Source organism: Hordeum vulgare, chromosome 5H, assembly GCF_904849725.1.
Source record: "Hordeum vulgare subsp. vulgare chromosome 5H, MorexV3_pseudomolecules_assembly, whole genome shotgun sequence".
In the NCBI taxonomy this organism is placed as follows: Eukaryota; Viridiplantae; Streptophyta; class Magnoliopsida; order Poales; family Poaceae; genus Hordeum; species Hordeum vulgare.
The window spans coordinates 576,697,534-576,717,613 of NC_058522.1; the positions used below are offsets into that span (position 1 = coordinate 576,697,534).

General features: G+C 50.2%; 2 protein-coding genes across 3 annotated transcripts; both read left to right on the plus strand.

Moving 5' to 3' along the window:
* Positions 1 to 1,155: 1,155 nt before the first annotated feature.
* Positions 1,156 to 7,989, plus strand: LOC123395046 (probable ion channel CASTOR). Of its 2 annotated transcripts, none has more exons than XM_045089964.1 (12): positions 1,156 to 1,584; positions 1,678 to 1,749; positions 1,832 to 2,449; positions 2,998 to 3,180; positions 3,356 to 3,415; positions 3,486 to 3,689; positions 4,176 to 4,424; positions 5,288 to 5,386; positions 6,158 to 6,352; positions 6,468 to 6,560; positions 6,759 to 7,025; positions 7,375 to 7,989. In XM_045089964.1, exons 1-12 carry the CDS (start codon positions 1,171 to 1,173, stop codon positions 7,591 to 7,593), a joined length of 2,673 nt encoding a protein of 890 aa, XP_044945899.1. In that variant the 5' UTR covers positions 1,156 to 1,170; the 3' UTR covers positions 7,594 to 7,989. The 2 variants fall into 2 exon arrangements, with proteins under 2 accessions (XP_044945899.1, XP_044945900.1); XM_045089965.1 differs by lacking the exon at positions 5,288 to 5,386 and adding an exon at positions 5,137 to 5,235 and having other exon boundaries at positions 1,555 to 1,584.
* Positions 7,990 to 12,706: 4,717 nt separating this feature from the next.
* Positions 12,707 to 17,044, plus strand: LOC123395047 (protein FAR1-RELATED SEQUENCE 6-like). The gene is made up of 6 exons (XM_045089966.1): positions 12,707 to 15,038; positions 15,124 to 15,234; positions 15,333 to 15,437; positions 15,535 to 15,603; positions 15,710 to 15,771; positions 16,711 to 17,044. Exons 1-5 carry the CDS (start codon positions 12,897 to 12,899, stop codon positions 15,743 to 15,745), a joined length of 2,463 nt encoding a protein of 820 aa, XP_044945901.1. The 5' UTR covers positions 12,707 to 12,896; the 3' UTR covers positions 15,746 to 15,771; positions 16,711 to 17,044.
* Positions 17,045 to 20,080: the final 3,036 nt, after the last annotated feature.

Genomic DNA, 20,080 nt, shown 5'->3' on the forward strand with positions numbered 1-20,080 from the left:
ACATCCCCGCGCACGTCCCCGCGTGCCTCGCCGCCGCATCGGAGCGCGCCACCTCTCCTCTGCTCCAGGCCAGCCGCCGCCTCGATCTGGATCGAAGGAGGGCGAGCTCCCTGCTCCGCTCCGCCCGTTTCTTGCGGCAGCCGCCATTGACCTCTGGTCGAGGAGGGCTGTGGATAAGAAGACCTTGACCACGGGAGGGGTGTTTCTATAAAAATGAAACGTTTTTTAACTAAACAAAGGACTGCGGGTTAATTTCTCTGAAATAGAAGGGTTTTTTTGTAAAACCGCCAGCGACGGACGACAGAAGCGCTCCGCGCTTTATTATTAGGTGAGAATCCATATGTAAAAAAAATCATGTCCTCGTGACCACATGTGTTGTATTGGCGGTGAGAGGGTGCGCGTGACATATACATTTTTTATAGGTTGGTTACTTATGATTAATTTGAGAAATTGCTGATCCTGTTAAAATCATGAATCAAATCCAAAACTAAATACCTCAATTGATTGATAGAGTTTTTAATAATCATTTACTAGAGTAAAACCTTGAATCAAATCCAAAATTGAACATCTCAAGAAAAGGGCTCAAAAATCATACTCTCTTTGTTCCGAAATAAGTGTCTCAACTTTATACCAGCACTAATATAAAAATTTGAGACATTTATTTTAAGACAGAAGTCATACACGTGAACCCCAAACATGTTCAAAGGGATAAAACGCACTTCTCTCCTTGGAGCCCACCTTCAATTGTGCTTATATTTCTTCAAGTCACCTTTTCTTACAAAGTTGTTATTCCCTCCTATCTGTTTTGTAATATGGGACAGAGGGAGTATAATATAGGGTTTTGAAGATGGTCACATCATTCAAAGATAAATGTAATGTTTAAACGAGTTTAAGAAAAAGTAGTAAAGTTTAAACACACCATAGACACTGGGTCCAGTTGTTTCGATTGAAAATTTTAGAAGCCAAACCAAAATTCCATTAAAATTATAAAATCTTCTTGCCTGCAAGTCAACGATAGACAAGGGAGAGGAATTATTCCACCCAACGGAACGGAACATGCGGCAACGACATCCCTTTCCATCTCATCATAAAAAAAACCAAGAAAAATTTAAATAATAACGACATCCCTTGCTTGCCTCGCCCCCACTCCTCAGCGCCGGCATACCGAGAATGCCCCTCGACCCGGACCACTCGCCGTCGCCGCCGCCGCCGCCGCACCGCGACTGGTTCTTCCCGCCGGCGCCGCCCTTCCTCCCCTCCTCCAGGTCCTTCGCCCCCAGGGCCCCCTTCCCCTCCACCTCCCGCTCATACAAGCCCTACTCGCCCGCCGACCGCCGCCCGCTCCCGGCCCCGCGCTCCCGCTCCCGCTCCCCGCACCCCTCGCCGGACCAGCAGTCGCCGCAGCCCCCCTCCGCGCCGCGCCTCCGCGGGTGGGACCCCCGGTACGCGGGCGTCCGCCGCGGCGATGCGCGCGCGCCCGCAGCTGCCGCGCCGCCGGCCGCCCCGCGCCCGGCGGCGCCCGACAGGAAGTCGCCGCCCGCGCCGGCGCTCACCCTCCGGTGGTCCGGGATGCTCTCCGCGGCGGTGAGTCACGGCGAACTCGCGGGGTTTGACTTTCGTTGACCGCCTACAGTTGTCTGATCATAGCTGAATGCGATGATGATGCCTCCATTGCAGGCCATACTCCTCTGCTTCGCCTCCCTCCTCCACAGGAACTTCTCCCTGCACGACCAGGTCCACCACTTGCGGGTAAAATCCTAACCCATTTCACCCTCGCGCGCGCTCCATAACAAGGCAGCAGCCTCACCACCGCTCCTTCCGATTCTACCAGGGACAGCTTGGCGCGGCCACCGCGAAGTTGCAGTCATGTATCGTGGTCATGGACTCGTCGCTGGACATGAGCAGCGTGTTCTCGTACCAGAGCGACGACGAGTTTGCGCCCAGCAGAAGCCTGAAGAATTTCTCCCTGCTGCTCTCGCTTGCCGCACTGTATGCGCCCATAGTTATTCTCAAGTACATCGACCTTCTGTCCAAGCTGAGGAGATCGCGGCACTCTGAAGATGTCGCCTTCAACAAGCGGTTGGCGTACAGGGTCGATATATTCTTGTCGCTCCATCCGTATGCTAAACCCTTGGTTCTTCTTGTCGGTACAATGTTGCTTATTGGTCTTGGTGGACTCGCTCTTTATGGTGTCACTGATGATAGCTTGTCGGATTGCCTCTGGTTGTCGTGGACCTTTGTCGCTGATGCGGGGAATCATGCAAATGCCGTGGGCTTTGGACCTAAGTTGGTTTCAGTTTCAATCAGTATTGGTGGGATGTTGGTTTTCGCCATGATGCTTGGGCTTGTGACTGATTCAATCTCAGAGAAGTTTGATTCTTTGAGGAAAGGAAGGAGTGAGGTCATAGAGCAGAGTCATACCCTGATCCTTGGGTGGAGTGACAAGTTGGTAATCTTGGAATCAACGGCCTTTGCTGATTTCTCTCATGCCTTTGCTGATTTCTTTCATGCAACATTTTCTGTTATTTTTCTTGTTATTCAGATATGAGTGCTATATCAATGGCTGATATCCTAACATGAATGATGCCAACTAGGTATATAGTTGCAGTTATTAGATTGCTTCTTATTGCATAAGGACACTCTTTAACTACTTCCTGAAGCTTCAAGTGTAGAAGCATGTATAGAAAGATGGTCAGGTCCCCAGCTTACAGTGTGAATGTGGTCTTTTTAAAATTATTTTCTTCCATCTGATTTGTTATCATTTTGGTGAGGGTCAAAAATTTAAAATAGTTAAACTAGTTATGGACACCGATGGAACCTTTAAATGAAGAGTGGAATGCAGATGTAATATTTCCTCGCACGTTGTGTTTTCCATTGTCAGCTCCTATAAGCAGTATGGTGTGTACTAGATACTGATAGTTAGTTGTATTATGCATATGGTTCTATAGTTGTTTGTTGTGTTTCTCCAGACTAACCTATTTCCCTTTATGGCAATAGGGATCTTTACTGAACCAAATTTGTATTGCTAACGAAAGTTTGGGAGGAGGGACTATCGTAGTGATGGCCGAGAAAGACAAAGAGGAAATGGAAGCAGATATTGCTAAAATGGAGTTTGACTTGAAAGGAACGGCCGTAATATGTAGAAGTGGAAGCCCATTGATTCTGGCTGACTTGAAAAAAGTAAGAAATATGATTACTGATTCAGAGACATACTTTGATTTTCCTCTGTTTGCTACATCTGTTCATGATACTATGGCACCGTGACATCTGTAGATAGGTCGATTACTGTGATGTTAATTAATTTACTCCGTCTGTGTTCTCCTATTTCTGGACTAAACCTACCATATTGCTCAAGGTCTCAGTTTCCAAGGCGCGTGCCATTGTGGTTTTAGCTGAAGAAGGAAATGCTGATCAGGTTTGTTCGGCTGATCAAATCGCACCATTTAATATGAAATCAGTGCTTACATTTGTTGTCCCTTCTCTAGAGTGATGCCCGAGCACTGCGAATAGTCTTGAGTTTAACTGGAGTTAAAGAAGGACTAAGAGGTCACATTGTTGTTGAGCTTAGTGATCTTGACAATGAAGTGCTAGTCAAACTTGTTGGTGGAGACCTCGTGGAAACTGTTGTTGCACATGATGTAATAGGTCGGTTGATGATACAATGCGCTCGTCAGCCGGGCCTTGCTCAGGTATTTTCTAACCAAGAATTCTGAATATATCTCGCTCCTTCAAAGAAACTCCTCTTGAGCATTCTGTTTGGTTCTATTTATTATTGCATTGTAGAATTGCATACCGGAGACCTCTCTAGTACGAAGTCTGTTTTCTTCAGAAACTTTCTTGCACTGAGCTTATGATCTTCACTCAGTTTCAGATGTACAAAAGCTATTGGCTCTGTTTAATTTCACTATGCTGTTCTCCACACTGCCAATTACTGGCTTATTGTCATTTTACTTCCATACTTCATTTTTTAGCTTGAGGTTGCAGATTTTATGAAACTAACGTAGGTGTTTATCCTACACTTGCAACCTGCACACACTAACATGCTTACCTACATCATGCTGATTATGGCTCCCTTGCTGGTTGAGTATTAGATAGACTTCACACTTTAGTAACTACATGCAGTCTTTCTAATTTGTAACTGTACCTTCAAAGACTAATTGAGTATACATTCACAGATATGGGAGGATATCCTTGGCTTTGAGAACTGTGAGTTCTACATTAAAAGATGGCCTCAGTTGGTCGGAATGCAATTCGAAGATGTGCTGATTAGTTTTCCTGATGCTGTTCCATGTGGAATAAAGATGGCATCTTACGGGGGCAAGATTATTTTAAACCCTGATGATTGTTATGTCTTGCAAGAGGGTGATGAGGTGATAGTAATTGCAGAAGATGATGATACATATACCCCAGCACCATTACCCAAGGTAATCTATTTATCTTTATAACCGAGTGCATCAACTGAATTTTGCACATACAGAACTAGCTTCAAAATTTTCCTTTCTAGCTTATGCTTATCAGTATCTGTAGTAGTCCATGGTGTGGTCAGTGCCATCTAACGTCATATTGTGCCCTACTGTATTGAACCTTTTAGATTAATCTTGAAAATTGGATTTTGTCTGAATGTGGGCCACTGAATGTCACATTGTGCCTACTGTATTGAACCTTTTAGATTAATCTTGGAAATTGGATTTTGTCTGAATGTGCGCCACTGAGTGTCACATTGTGCCTACTGTACTGAACCTCAAAAATACCATTTTGTCTGAATGTGGGCTATTAACTTGTGTCATAAAATTTCCTCCAATATTTCGCATAAATTCTTCCTAAGCACCTTCTGAGAATGCTTCCCTCAGAAAAGTTCTTTTATCAGGATACATGAAGTTAAACACAACTTGATTGCTTTTGCATTAAGATTTGAGAAGTACCCCTTCCCCCTTTTGTTCAGTGAGCACCAAACGTGCAACTGCATGATACCATTTAATGCTTTACAGATGTCATCCATGAGTCTTGCCTTCACTTTCTTGAACTATAAAAACTACTTATGTTAGCTTCCTAAGAAAGTGTAGTATTGACACTGCACATATATATAGAACATCCTGTAATGAAGTTTACAAAAACAAAGTCAATTTTATTATTCAGGTTAAAGAAGCTGTTTACATAGACATTGTTCGCCATGAAAGAAACTCCCAGAAGATTCTTCTTTGTGGAATGCGACGGGATATAGATGATATGATTGTGGTAAGCCCTTTCTTCAAGCCCCTAATTACCCTTTCTCTGTAAACTTGTGCAGGTTAGGAGAGGCTACCCGCCTAAAGATTTTGTTGGTCCAAAGTCTCCTGAAAGAATATTATTTTGTGGTTGGCGACGTGATATGGAAGATATGATAATGGTAAATTGATTATGGATACAAACTGGCATCCTCACCCTCTTCTGTAATGCAGTCATTTGGAGCATTTCAAGGAAAAATTTGACCATCCTGAACATTTTGAAACTATGAAAAATATATTAGTTTTCCTGCTCTATACCTTCCTTATGTCTAATTAATGCTATGGCAGCATAGTGGTCAAGTGAGGCACTGATCCTTTGAGGTCTTATGGTGCTCCTTAAATATGTCTTGCCATATCTTTTGAACCCGATGTATTTAGATCATACTGTATTCTCTAACTTTTCATGTACATGGCTAACTCTAGTTGAGCGATTCTCGTGTCTTCTGCATGACTCTTATATGAGATACACTCTAATTTGGCATATATGCAGATATGGGCTACCCTAACATAGGCATAAATTCTTACTGATGGTGTGCTTGGAGCCTCACATTAGTTGTTCATTTAGGCTTGACTTGTACTTTTAACAACAAACTCGTGCATTTAGCAAACAGTTTGTACTTTTCAAGTGTTGGTTGAACAAAATTGTACAGAGAGAAGATAAAACCTGCTAAATTTATACCCTTCTTTCTATTAATGCATCGAGACACAAACTTCTGCATTCTCTCAAGAAAAAGAAGAATAATTGTTTATACATCAGCATATCATGCCATTATTAAACAGTATATGGATATGCACCACATGACCTTTTGTTTGTCTCAATTCCTTGCACAGTGCATTTACTTTTGGTGCACGGCAAGTCAACAGCATATTGTAACTTGGTTTTAGATATTCAGGTACTAGATGCTTTCCTAGCTCCAGGGTCAGAGTTGTGGATGTTCAATGATGTCCCTGAGATAGATAGAGAAAGAAAGCTAATTGATGGAGGTCTGGACTTTAGTCGTCTAGAAAATATTACGTTGGTTCATCGAGAAGGAAATGCTGTTATTCGCCGTCACTTGGAGAGCCTCCCTTTAGAGTCGTTTGATTCCGTAAGTTCTGCGTAAATAAGACTGTTTTCCTGGATAAAAGGAAGTATTGAGCTTCCTGTGAGTTCGATTTCTTGTTTCTTCCATCTGACTGAGTTTCATATGATCTCAATTGTAGATATTGATTTTGGCAGATGAATCTGTAGAAGATTCAGCAATTCAAGCTGATTCGAGGTCTCTTGCGACGCTACTGCTGATCAGAGATATTCAGGTTCTTCTATAAATGAAAAATCATTTGGACTTTTCTTTTGACTCAAGTCCTTATCGCTGCAGATCATGTTGTTTTCTAATAGTGATTATCTTGGTTATGTGCTATTTTGGTTTTTGGTTATCTTTCCTGATGCTATAAACCTATACTAAGATTCTGTACACAAACTTATTATTATTCTTGCACTTCTAACTACTGCAGGCAAAACGGCTTCCATACAAGGAAGCGATTGGTTCAGATGGTTTCCGAAGAAGCTTATCAGAAGGTTCTTGGATGGGAGAGATGCAACAAGCATCCGATAAATCTGTTATAATCAGTGAGATATTGGATCCTAGGACTAAAAATTTGTTGTACATGTCAAAAATAAGTGACTATGTTCTTTCAAATGAACTCGTGAGCATGGCATTGGCAATGGTTGCAGAAGATCGGCAAATAAATTACGTCTTGGAGGAGCTTTTTGCTGAACAGGTATTATTCTTGTATTTATCTCAGATTTTTTTTTCCTCAATGAACTTCAAGCTTTTACAGCCATTATATCACATGTTTCTTCTCAACATATATGTTAATTGATACATACATATACCTGTCGTTGTATAAAGTCTTGGAGTTTTGAATCTGATGTTACCATATATAGAGTACTAAGTTTATCTATAGATCATTACCTACAGAAAAGAGAATTTTGTAAGGATACTTGACAATTTTGCCACATTACACATACGTGTTCTCCTCTGCGTCAAAAAATCTGCAGTAAGCACTCTTGTCAGGTTTCTGCATCACCATCGCTAATCTCTTAGCTTGCATTTGGACTGTTCTGCAGGGGAATGAACTGCAAATACGACAATCTGATCTGTATCTTCGAGAAGACGAAGAGCTAAACTTCTTCGAGGTCATGCTACGAGCTAGGCAGAGGAAAGAGGTTGTCATTGGGTACCGTCTCGAGGATGCCGAGCGTGCCATAATCAATCCACCAGACAAAGTTTCAAGGAGAAGGTGGTCACCCAAGGATGTTTTCGTTGCTATAGCCGAGAAAGAATGAAATATCATCAGATAATAGGTTACAATTAAAATAGACTGCTCGTTGATAACTCTGGACGAAATCGACAGTCACAGCGGGTGGTTATTGCACGGCTAGTCACCACTTCCGGAAGATGAACAAGGGCTGCGTGTGGAGGTAGCAAAGCAGGAAGTAGATACTGGGACAAATCTAGAGTCCAGATACACCAAGCCACCTTTGCATATAGATTCAGTTTATAGTATATTCCCGTGTGAGAAACTTTGGCGGCGTCAACTTCGGCAGCCCCAGTTAAAGGCTACATTGAGATGAACATTCATGTGGCCTGTGGGATCTAGAGTTTTTAGGGGCTGTAGTTTTAATCTGTTGTACTATGGGTACAGACTTCAGTGTTCGATAGACGGACCGGTTGTAATACCAGTTATACTGGTAGGACTAGGGTTCCTACGGGGCTCCGGCGTAGATTGTATGGGCAAGGAGGAGGGGAGCGAGGGCTGGAGCGGGCGCGCCGGCGAGAGGGCGCCGTCGCGGCTAGGGTTGGGCGCGGCGGTGGCTAGGGTTCCGGCTCCTTGGGGAGCCGGGCAACAGAAGATAATATCTTTATTGCTTGATCTCAATTGATGTCTTACAACTAGTATTTATAACTCGAGCCTAAGATAACTTTTCTAAAATAATTTGCCTAAGATAACTTGCGGGCCAAGCCCCTAATATTAACGCCCGGTGGGCCTCTGTCGGCTATAGACCAAGCCGGTCATAACATCTCTCCCCGCCTGCGCAAACAGCTCGTCCTCGAGCTGAAAGTTTGGATAGTGTTGGCGGAATTCCTCACGCTGCTCCCACGTAGCCTCCTCCCCCGGAAGACCCGCCCACTGAACGAGGACGAACCACACTCCACGTCGAAGCTGTACCTGCAACACCTTGGCTGGTTTCGGAAGAATGCGACCATCGGCGGTTGGAGGAAGCGCCGGAGGGGCCGCCGGTGGCTCGCCACGGAAAGGCTTGAGCAGCCCCACATGGAAGACGTCGTGGATACGAGCGCGGTCTGGCAGCTGAAGACGATAGGCCACCTTCCCAATGCGCTCCACGATAGGGAAGGGCCCAGCGTAGCGAGGGCCGAGCTTTCGCTTCGCGCGCGGGTCGAGTGACTGCGTAGAGCGGTGGAGAAGACGCAGCCACACCCAATCACCCACGGCGAATTCCGCCTTGCGATGGTGATCGTCGTAGTAGTGCTTGGCCAGCTGTTGGGCCTGAAGGAGACGCTGACGGACCTCAGCAAGCATCTCGTCACGGGTGCGGATAAGGTCACCCGCAACCTCCGTCCGAGCCGTCTCCGGGTCCATCGGAAGTATAGGCGGGGGTGGACGACCATATACCACCTCAAACGGCGTAGCACGAAGGGCGGAGTGATAGGAGGTGTTGTAGCAGTACTCCGCCCAAGAGAGCCAGTCCACCCAAGCTCGAGGCCGATCACCTGTCACACAACGCAAATACATGGCAATGACCTTGTTATCCACCTCAGACTGACCGTCCGTCTGAGGATGAAATGCCGTACTCAGGCGGAGCTGGACGCCCGCCATCCTGAAGAGGTCGCACCAGACATGTCCCGTGAACACCGAGTCCCGATCACTGACGATCGAAGCTGGGAACCCGTGTAGGCGAACGATGCCGTCGAAGAAGGCCCGGGCCACGGACGCCGCCGTGTACGGATGACCGAGCGCGGTGAAGTGGGCGTACTTAGAAAAGCGGTCGACCACCGTGAGGATGACCGACTTGCCGCCCACCTTGGGGAGGCCCTCGATGAAGTCCATGGAAATATCCGCCTATACCTGAGACGACACCTCCAAGGGCTGAAGTAACCCAGCCGGTCTCAGGGTCTCCGTCTTGTTGCGCTGGCATGTCTGACAAGACCGAACCCAGTCGCGGACCAGGGCGCGATCGCCGGGGATGTAGAAGTCAGCGCGAAGACGATGTAGGGTTTTCTGCACACCCTCATGACCCGCCGAGTGGGCGAGCTGTAACACCTGGTGACGGAGATCATCATGCGCCGGAACAAAGATCCGGCGCCCATGGAGAAGCAGTCCGTCAGCGAAGCGCCAGGGCTCCTCCAGGTCTCCGGCCGTGAGTTGCTGCTGGAGAAGAACGGCGTCGTTGGCTGTTGCAGTTGCGCGGCGAATGTCGGCGAAGAGGCCGAACGTCGGCCCGGAGCGGACGCACAGGGACGCCCCAGCAGACTCGTCGGTGGAAGGAGCGAGATCGGAGTCGTGACGGGACAGCGCGTCGGCCACGGTGTTAAGGCGGCCCGGACGATACTCGACGGAGAAGTCGAAGCCGAAGAGCTTGCTGATCCACTGGTGCTGCGGCACAGTCGACAGCCGTTGGTCCAGTAAGAACTTCAGGCTGTAATGGTCTGTGCGGATGTGGAAGACCCGTCCCCACAAGTACGGCCGCCAATGGCGCACGGCCTGCACCAGGCCAATGAGCTCCCGCTCGTACGCCGCCAGCTTAAGATGGCGCGGAGCAAAAGGCCGGCTGAAGAAAGCAAGGGGCCCCTCGCCCTGATGAAGCACGGCGCCGAAGCCCGCGCCAGAAGCGTCACAGTCCACCACGAACGGGCGGTCGAAGTCGGGCATCTGGAGGACGGGACCCGTCGTGAGGGCCCCTTTGAGGGCCTCGAATGCCGCTGTCGCCTCGTCGTCCCAGGCGAAAGCATCGCGGCAGAGCAGCCGCGTGAGAGGTGCCGTGATGAGCCCGAACTCCCGGATAAATTTTCGGTAGTATCCTGCGAGGCCGAGGAACCCGCGGAGAGCCCACGGCGAGTGAGGCGTCGGCCAGGCGGAGACAGCTGCCACCTTGTCGGCGTCCATAGCCACCCCGTCGGCCGAGATGACATGGCCGAGGTAGGCAACGGTAGGTGTCCCGAACGAGCACTTCGAGCGCTTAAGGTGGAGGTCGTGCGCCCGAAGCTCGTTGAAGACGATGGCGACGTGCTGGAGGTGCTCGCCCCAGGTGGCGCTGAAGATAAGAATATCATCAAAGAAAACAAGCACAAACCGCCGTAAGTAGGGTCGCAGAACGTCGTTCATCAGGGCTTGGAAGGTCGCCGGGGCATTGGCAAGGCCGAAAGGCATCACCAAGAACTCGAAGTGGCCATGGTGGGTGCGAAACGCCGTCTTGGCGATGTCGTCCGGATGCATACGCACCTGGTGATAGCCCGACCGGAGATCGAGTTTGGTGAAGAAGCGCGCCCCATGAAGCTCATCCGAGAGCTCGTCGACCACCGGTATCGGGAACTTGTCCTTGAGCGTGAGCGCGTTCAGGCCGCGGTAGTCGATGCAGAAACGCCACGTGCCGTCTGTCTTGCGGACAAGAAGCACCGGCGCGGAGAAGGGTGACGTCGAGATCCGGATGATGCCCGCTGCGAGCATAAGGGCACACTGTCTCTCCAACTCATCCTTCTGTAGCTGAGGGTAGCGGTAAGGCCGCACCGCCACGGGAGTGGAGCCCGGCACAAGGTGAATGCGATGGTCGTACACCCGAGCAGGTGGAAGTCCCCGTGGCTCGTCGAAGAGGGCGCTATGCTGCTGCAGAAGGGGATCCAGCAGAGGGTGCTCGGCCTCGGAGAATGCGGCGGCCAGCTGGAGATGTGGCACGGCTGGCGTAGCGCCCCCAATGCCGTCCCACCGGATTTTGCGGCCCAGCCGCCAGAATGTCATCGTGAGCGCGTCGAAGTCCCACACGATGGGCCCGAGGGTCCGGAGAAAGTCCACACCGAGGATGAAGTCGAAGCAGCCGAGGTCGATGCCTGCACAGATAATGGAAAAGTGTTCGCCCCCGATGGTGATGGGAACGTTGCAGGCGAGTCCATGACACTGGAGGCGGTCACCGTTGGCCACCGTGATCCGAAGGCGCTCCCCGCCCGTTGTCGGAATAGCTAGACGACGCATGGTTGCCTCGGGCAGGAAGTTATGAGTGGAGCCCGTATCCAGCAGGGCCACCAGCTGCTCGCCATGGAGCGTCACCGGCAGCAACATGGTCCGCTCATGACGGATGCCGGCTAGGGCGTGGAGAGAGACGACGCATGCCGTCGCCGTAGAATCTGCGGCCGTGTCCCCAGTTGCCGCCGGTGGCGGTGGTGCGTCGGTCGTCTCGTCCGCCTCGGTGCTAGTATTATGTATATATGTATATAGCCTACACCCAGGCCGTTGGATTGGATGCACGGTGCTATTACTGCCATGTATGCTTCCCATGAGTGGTGATAGCACATTAATTTGTAAGACTCGAGAGCTACTTTTGTCATTTCCTGTAAACTCTTTCCCTATTTTTTGTTATTTTAATAGAAATAAGTAAATAATATCCTAAGACCCATCAGTAAGTGACATGAATGACAGCCACCGGCCAACGAGGGCGCGTGACAGCCATGGGAGCAACGTCGGAGGCGTTCCCACCATTCGACGAGGTTTTGACGAGGTGATTCCGTTTTGGTGAGGTGCGGTAAAGTTTGAGGCGGTTGCTAGTCCGCCAAAACTTTACGATCTTTCCATAAACTTGAGAGAAGAAAGGGCCAATTTAACAAGATCCTCTAAAGTTATGCCCACTTTACGAGCATGATTCAAAATGTCATTAAGGTCTCAATGAAATTTCTAAAATTTCACATATTTTGGCGGTATCCGAAATTCCCGTCACCCTGAAATTTCGAGCCAGATTTAATGTAAAAATTAAATTTGGTTAAAATTTAATGGATTTTGAAGACTCAAAATCTCAAAGAATTTTTGTAAATCTTTGTTTACGAGAACTATTGGAGAAACCTCTTAGCCTCAACTTTCTACAAACGACAGTTTTGTTTAGACATAAGAAAGGTGTTGGAGATGCACTTATAGTTGATGTCGTCACATAAGCGGCGTAGAGACGGAATAAGAACTACGGAGTAGTATATATTATGTGTGTATATATATATAGCCTACACCCATGCCGTTGGATTGGATGCACGGTGCTGATCGGACGGCTCGGCGCTTGTCCTAGCAATCGCTCCGATCGGCCGTTCGTTATCGAGACTCCAAGAGCTCATTCCCATTTCAGAAAATGCTCCCCAGTTTGCCAAGGAATTACCTCCGCCTGCCACCACCCTCAGCTCAGTCAGCTGGGGGCTAGGTTTCCCCGCCGCCGCAGCCGTCGCCTCCCATCTCCCATCCTCCCCGCCGTCGCCGTCGCCTCCCACCCCCTTTCCCCACCACCGCCGACGTTTCTCGCCCCCTCCCTGAACACGTCCTCCGCCGCCGTCCACGTCTTACCGAGGAAGGTCCGCCCCCGGCAGCAAGGGGCGCGCCGCGATGGCGGACCTGGTTCCGGGGGAGGGGGAGCTGGAGCTGGCTTTCGGCGGAAACCAGGACGACGACGACGCGGAGGACGCCTCGCCGGGCAGCAAGGAGCTGGCCGCCATGGTGGAGGCGGCGGCGGCGGCGAGCGTGGAGCTGGACGCGGCCGCCGACAGGGACGACCGGACGCCGAGGGACGGGATGGTGTTCAAGTCGTACGAGGAGGTGCTCAACTTCTACAAGCGCTACGCCCTGCGCACCGGCTTCGGCGTCTGCGTCAAGAAGTCCTCCTTCACCAAGGCCGGCCTCTGCCGCCGCCTCCTGCTCGTCTGCAACAGGTGGGGGAACGGCAAGGACGACGCCTGCTACCAGGCCAGGCCCACGGCCAAGACCAACTGTCAGGCCACCGTCGTCGCCAGGCTCTGGGGGGACGGCCTGCTGCACCTCACCGACGTCAGCCTCGACCACAACCACCCGCTCAACCCCTCCGCCGCGCGCTTCCTCAGGTGCTACAAGACGCTGCCCAGCGGGATGAGCAAGGACCTGGTGGTCAGGGCCGCCAGAGGCGAATGCTCCACCTCCGACGTCGAGGCCCCCACCATGTTCGATGACTGGGGCCGGCTCAAGATCAGGGAGGGCGATGTTCAGGCCATCAATTGCTTCTTTGCAGAGATGCAGGCCAAGCAGCCAAACTTCTTCTATGTCATGGATTTCTATGTGGAGGGTCACCTGAGGAGCGTTCTTTGGGCCGATTCAAGATCCAGGGAAGCATACCAGTATTTTAGCGACGCCATTTGGGTCGATACAACCTGCTTGAGGAGCAAGTTCAATGTGCCCCTGGTTTTGTTTCTCGGGGTGAACCATCATGGTCAGCTTGTTTTGTTAGGGTGTGGCTTGCTTTCGGATGAGAGCACAGAGAGCTTCCTGTGGCTGTTCAAAGCATGGCTAACTTGTATGAAGGGAAGGCTTCCAGGCGCCATGATTACGGATGAGTCTGTGGCGATAAAAGCTGCGGTTCGAGAAGCGTTCCCCAAAACACGCCATAGGATAAGTGATTGGCATATAGAGACAAGTATTGCAGAAAAGTTAGGAGAGTTGCCAGAATATGAATCGATAAAAGTCCAATTGGAGGCAGTAATATATGGTTCCTTGAAGGAGGATCAGTTTGAGACAAGGTGGAAGAACTTGATCAATAGGTTTGGCCTTCAGGATAATCAGTGGATCATCTTTCTGTATGAAAATCGACACTTGTGGGTCCCTTCCTTCCTGAAAGATGCCTTCTGGGCTGGACTGTCTGTTAACCACCGGGAATCTCCAGGTGCATTCTTTGATGGTTCAGTGAGCCATGAAACCACATTGGTGTCGTTCCTTAGCAACTATATGATTCTTGTACAGGACAAGTACAAAATGGAGCAACAGGATGATTTCGAGTCATTAACCAGCGGCAGGGTCCTTGTATCAAAGTTCCCTATGGAAGAGCAGATATCCAAATTGTACACCCTGAACATGTTTGTGAAATTCCAGGATGAGCTAAATTCAACCCTGCAGTGCCAAGTTCAACAAGTATCGCCGTCTTCTTTTGTAGTTATGGACTTAGCTGAACGAGGCACAGGATTAGTGACTAGAAAGTACGAGGTTGTTCACTGTATGGAGACCAACAGGATGGAATGTAACTGTGGCCTATTTCAGCTTAGTGGAATTGTTTGTCGGCATGCGTTATCGGTGCTTAAATGGCAGCAAGTGTATGATATCCCCCCTTGCTATGTACTTAACAGGTGGAGGAGTGATTTTAAGCAGCTACACGCTCTGGATAATCCACTCAAGGATCCTTTGCTATCGAGCAATCATGTTGAGCGTTATGATCATATTTCCTTGCAGTGCCTCCGTCTTGTTGAGATTGGAATGGTTTCAGATGACAAGTATCAGCATGCATTAAAACTAATAAACGACATGAAAAGGACCCTTCTTGATGATAATTTGTGCCGCGAGTTGGAGCAGAAAATTTCACCTCCTGAACGCACAACTGTTATGAATGGTGATGGCCATGCACAGCCTGGTTCATCTGAGGGGGGTCCAGCCAAAAAACGCCGTGGCCGTCCTTCCAAAAAGAGTAAAGAGATAAGCGCGGAGTCTGTGTCAAATCAATGTGGAAACAAGGTGCCTCCTTATTCATGATTATTCATCGATTCCTTCCATTTGATTTGCTGTTGGTGCTAATCAAGTTCAAATTGTTGCGTCGCAGGAGTCTTTACTGGTATCTTCGGATGTAAGTCAGAAGGGTGCTTTACATTCTTCTTCAACTGCCTCCAACCTTGGTACTCATGTCAGAGCACATGGCATTGATGATCTTATGGTACTGTCTATCATCAATATTTGGTTATTAAATTCCTTATCACTTTATCAGATAGGAGAATCTTGACAATGACCATATTTTAACCGTATAACTTCCAGGAAGAAGTTAATGCTAACGAGGTATCATTTGAGAGCCGTTATGGGGTGCAATCTAGCCATCCAAATCATTATGGTGACGAGCTGCATCCAGGCCACACTTTACAGGTTTTTCTTTTCAGCTACATGACCACATTTTCATTTGCATATTTTTTACCATTTGTAACCAAGGAAAATCTTTTACTGGTTTCTTCATAACGGACAGTTTGGCCAACACATGCCATCCGCAGAGCAATCTAGGGGAGTCGAGTGGGTGTATCCGACTATATATCAGGTGAATGGGTCCTTTGCAGGTGTCTAGTTTTTTTTTCAGAGGGTTTGCGTGAGTCAAGACTCAAGTCGTGATATGCATATGCGCTGATGCATCATAATCAATGTAGGATGATCAGGTGCCTTATGGCAGGCGGACATCTTGAATGCTAGAACAGGAGAATGATTTCAGGTTTATCTCTCACTAAATTTTCTCCGTTTGTGTTACTGAGCTCTAACTTAGAAATAACCCCAGCATCTGAATGGAACACTTTAATGCTAGAACATCTTGAATGATAGAACAGGAGAACGATTTCAGGTTTATCTCTCACTAAATTTTCTCCTTTTGTGTTACTGGGGTCTAACTTAGAAATAACCCCAGCATCAGAAGGGAACACTTTAAACTTTGATGGGCAAAACTTGATAAAATTTGATAAGAAAATTCACAAACACCTTAAAATTTGATGTACAATCACTTTTCTAGTTCCTTGCTGCAGTTGAATCATTTTCACGGTTCGATAGGGAATCTGATAAGCCAATCGAGCACGTACCTGTGCTTTCAGCAAGAGCTTCACCATTGGGAGTTGGTGCCTTTTGAAACACTTTCACGTGTGGACTACCTTCCAAAGCACATACCATTATGGCATGCATTCTGGAATTATCCTTTTTTGGCACTGTCGGATTGGATAATCATGTAGATTGTGGACTTATTTACTGTTGTTAACATTAGGACGCGTTCCTACTTGAATAGCAGTTAATCATAAGAGCATCACAATGCTTAATCACAGCAAGCTCCTCAAAAGACAGAACTTAAGCGTTGAGAATGGGCACTCAACCTGCGCATAATTTATTCCGTCATTTCTTGAACCTTATTAATCGTATTACCTTACTTTTTTGTCATGAATAGTAGCAACACATTACTGTTGAACCATGCTTGTACGCATTAGCACATAGTACATGTATTTTACATATGAAACCAACTACCACTGGCAAGAAATATTAGTCGGAAACTATGTCTTGTTTTGATCGGGAGACATTGCTCCTCCCTGGCACATGTGAACAGTTTGGTCTGTTTCGGAACACGCTCGCTGAGCAGTCCATTCCATAACGCGGTTCGGTCTTATGCTTGCAGGTTCCTGGTGAGATGTACAGAGGGGGTCCGGGAAGCTGCCAGTTGGCGTCGGCCCCAGGATGTGTTAGCTTCATCCATCTAACATCGGAGGCGAGGCGGCGTGATGAGGCGAGGCGGCGTGATGAGAGCGCGTGTCGGCACAAGGCTGGGCATGTGGTTTCTTCCCTGGCCTGCATAGAGACCGGCGGGAACTTGGCAATTTGACTTGGCTGGCCTTGATGGTGCTAGTAGCTGTTAAAATGTACTGTACAAACATAGCTCTCATGAAATCATGCTCTCTTTTTGACTTCTGACACTGACCTATGTGAATATATCGTTCGACTTTTGTCTGAAAGAACGCTGTCGTTTTTTTTTCTCTTGCTTAAATTGCCTTGGTGCATGCATGACGATGTTGCGTCGGTTGGATTATTTATGTTGGGCCGTTGTTGTTGACTGATCGGATTACTTGAGAATGAATGGCTGGTTGGTTGGCTTTTAGGGATGAGACCAGATAGGTCCTGATTTCATCAAGGTTTTTAAGTGCAGACCAGACAGCAACTTTGTCAGGGTTTTTTTAGGCTAGTTTTAAGTTCAGTAGAATAAACCCACGATCTGTGAGCCTGTTCATCGGCGTGGGGCGCAAGTCTTTGCTTTCCTAGAGTTTAGGATCACCACCGAACCCCGTCGTGGGATGGCGCGGCAGCAGGGTCTGTGGCGCGTTTGTAGGATCACGGGAGAGGGACGTTGGGATGGCAACGGCCATGACTCGATTGTGATCCGAGTCTGTAGGTGGTGCTCGGGGTTGTTAGTGCCTCCTGTAATCAGAGTATAAATAAAGCAAGAGAAAAACGAGATAAGCAGCAAGTTTTACGCTGCACAAACCTCTCTCTCTCGAGCTCGTTCTGACGCACTGAGTGTGTTCTTGCGAGGATCAGGAGCGAGCTGACAATTGGCATCAGAGCCTTTCACGATCCGGGAGGCCATGTCGAACGGACGGCAGCGCACGGCGTCGATCCCTCCCAACGGAGGGGAAGGGAACGGCGCACCAGCAGCGGCGGAAGGGGCACCGGCGCCTGCTACCCCGACGCAACCACGGGCGCGGAGCCGTGGACGTAGCGTCGTCAGGAGGGGCGGCAACGAGGTGGTCGTCCACGAACGCGTCGTGTAGGAGCGCACGAACTACGACAGCACGATCGTCTACCCCACGCTCACCGCCACGAACTACGTCGAATGGTCCCTGATCATGCGGATCAATCTTCGCGCCCAAGGCCTCTGGGAGGCCATGTCAGACATGGGTGTACCCTGTGACCGCGAGGACATGGCAGCACTTTCGGCGCTGCTGCGGGCCGTCCCGCCGGAGATGATCCCCATCCTCGCCGTCAAGGAAACCGCGCAGGAGGCGTGGGAGGCCGTCAGGCTCATGCGCATGGGGGTGAGCCGCGTCCGCGGGGCGACCGCGCAACGCCTCCGTAGGGAGTTCGAGCAAATCGCTTTCAAGGAAGGCGAAACCCTCGACGCGCGGACTGCGGATCACCGCCCTCGTGAACAACCTGCGCTCGCTCGGGACACCGTCGACGAGGTAAAGGTAGTCCAGAAGATCCTCAGGGAGGTGCCCAGCCAGTACGTTCAGATCGCATGTTCCATCGAGACACTGTTTGATCTGAACGACCTGACTGTGGAGGAACTAATCGGGCACCTACGTTCGTCTGTCGAGCGGTGCTTCGGCGCCGCGATGGAGAGCGCCGGCGGGCAACTTCTGCTCACAGAGCAGGAGTGGCTGGCGCATGGGAAACAACGCGAGCAAGGACAGGGCTCAGGCACGAACGGAGGGAAAACCAAGCAGAAGGGCAAGCCGCAGGGACGGGGCCGCGACAACGATCGACGCGACTCCGGCGGCAAACGCGACATGTCGCAGGTAAAGTGTTACAACTGCAACAAATACGCCGGGCACATCTCCAGGGACTGCCCGGAACCACGGCACGAACGAAAAGGCCAGCAAGTGAACCTGGCCAAGGTGGAGGAAGACGAGCCAACCCTGCACCTTGCTAGGGCCTGCAGGTTCCACGACGACAACGACGGGCCCGCGCTCCTCATGTCTGTGGCAACCCCTGACGGCGAGGGGAAGACACCGCAGGCGGGAGGTGCCGAGGCCACGCCCACGGCGACCAGCGGTCACGCCAACACCGTGGAACTGGTCGAGGAACGCGTCTTCCTCACCAAGGAGGGCCAACCCGACGACATCTGGTTCCTGGATACGGGCGCGAGCAACCACATGACTGGTTGCGCGTCTGCCTTCGCCGACCTGGACACCGGCGTCACCGGCACGGTGAAGTTCGGAGACGGTTCCGTCGTCGACATAAAAGGGCGAGGAACGATCCTGTTCTCGTGTCAGAACGGAGAGCACCACGCGCTCACCAACGCCTACTACATCCCTCGTCTGCGCAGCAACATCGTCAGCCTCGGCCAGCTCGACGAGAGCGGCTGCAACGTCTTCATCCACGACGGCCTCCTCCACCTCCGGGATCGCCACAACTGTCTACTGGCACGAGTGCCGCGGGCGCGGAACCGGCTGTATGTGGTCACTCTCAAGACCACGCAGCCGGTGTGCCTCGCCGCACGTCACGAGGAGAACGCATGGAGGTGGCATGCCAGGTATGGCCATCTCAACTTCGACGCATTCCGCCGGCTAGCCAGTCGCGGCATGGTGCGTGGCCTTCCGACGATCGAACACGTCGAGCAGTTGTGCGACAGTTGCCTAGCAGGAAAGCAACGTTGAGCCCCCTTTCCGCAAGCCGCCAAGCACCGCGCCGAGGGCATCCTCGACCTCGTGCACGGGGACCTCTGCGGGCCGATCACGCCGGCGACCCCCGCCGGCAAGAGCTACTTCCTGCTGCTCGTCGACGACAAGAGCCGCTACATGTGGCTCACACTGCTCCGGACGAAGGACGAAGCGGCAAACACAATCAAGCAGTTCAAGGCGCACGCGGAGGTTGAGACGGGCCGCAAACTTCGCCTCCTCCGCACGGATCGCGGAGGCGAGTTCAACTCCATCACCTTCGCCTCCTACTGCGCCGATGAGGGAGTGGGGCGCCAGCTGACTGCGCCGTACTCCCGTAGCAAAACGGAGTGGTGGAGCGACGGAACCAGACCATCGTCGCAACGGCGCGGAGCATCATGAAGGCGAAGGGGGTGCTCGCGAGGTTCTGGGGCGAGGCGGTGAGCACGGCGGTGTTCCTGCTGAACCGCTCGCCTACGAAGAGCGTCGACGGTAAGACGTCGTATGAGGTATGGCATGGACACAAACCAAACGTGAGCTACCTTCGTGTTTTTGGCTGTGTCGCCCATGTCAAGACAATGAAACCACACCCGGCCAAGCTGGACGACCGGAGCA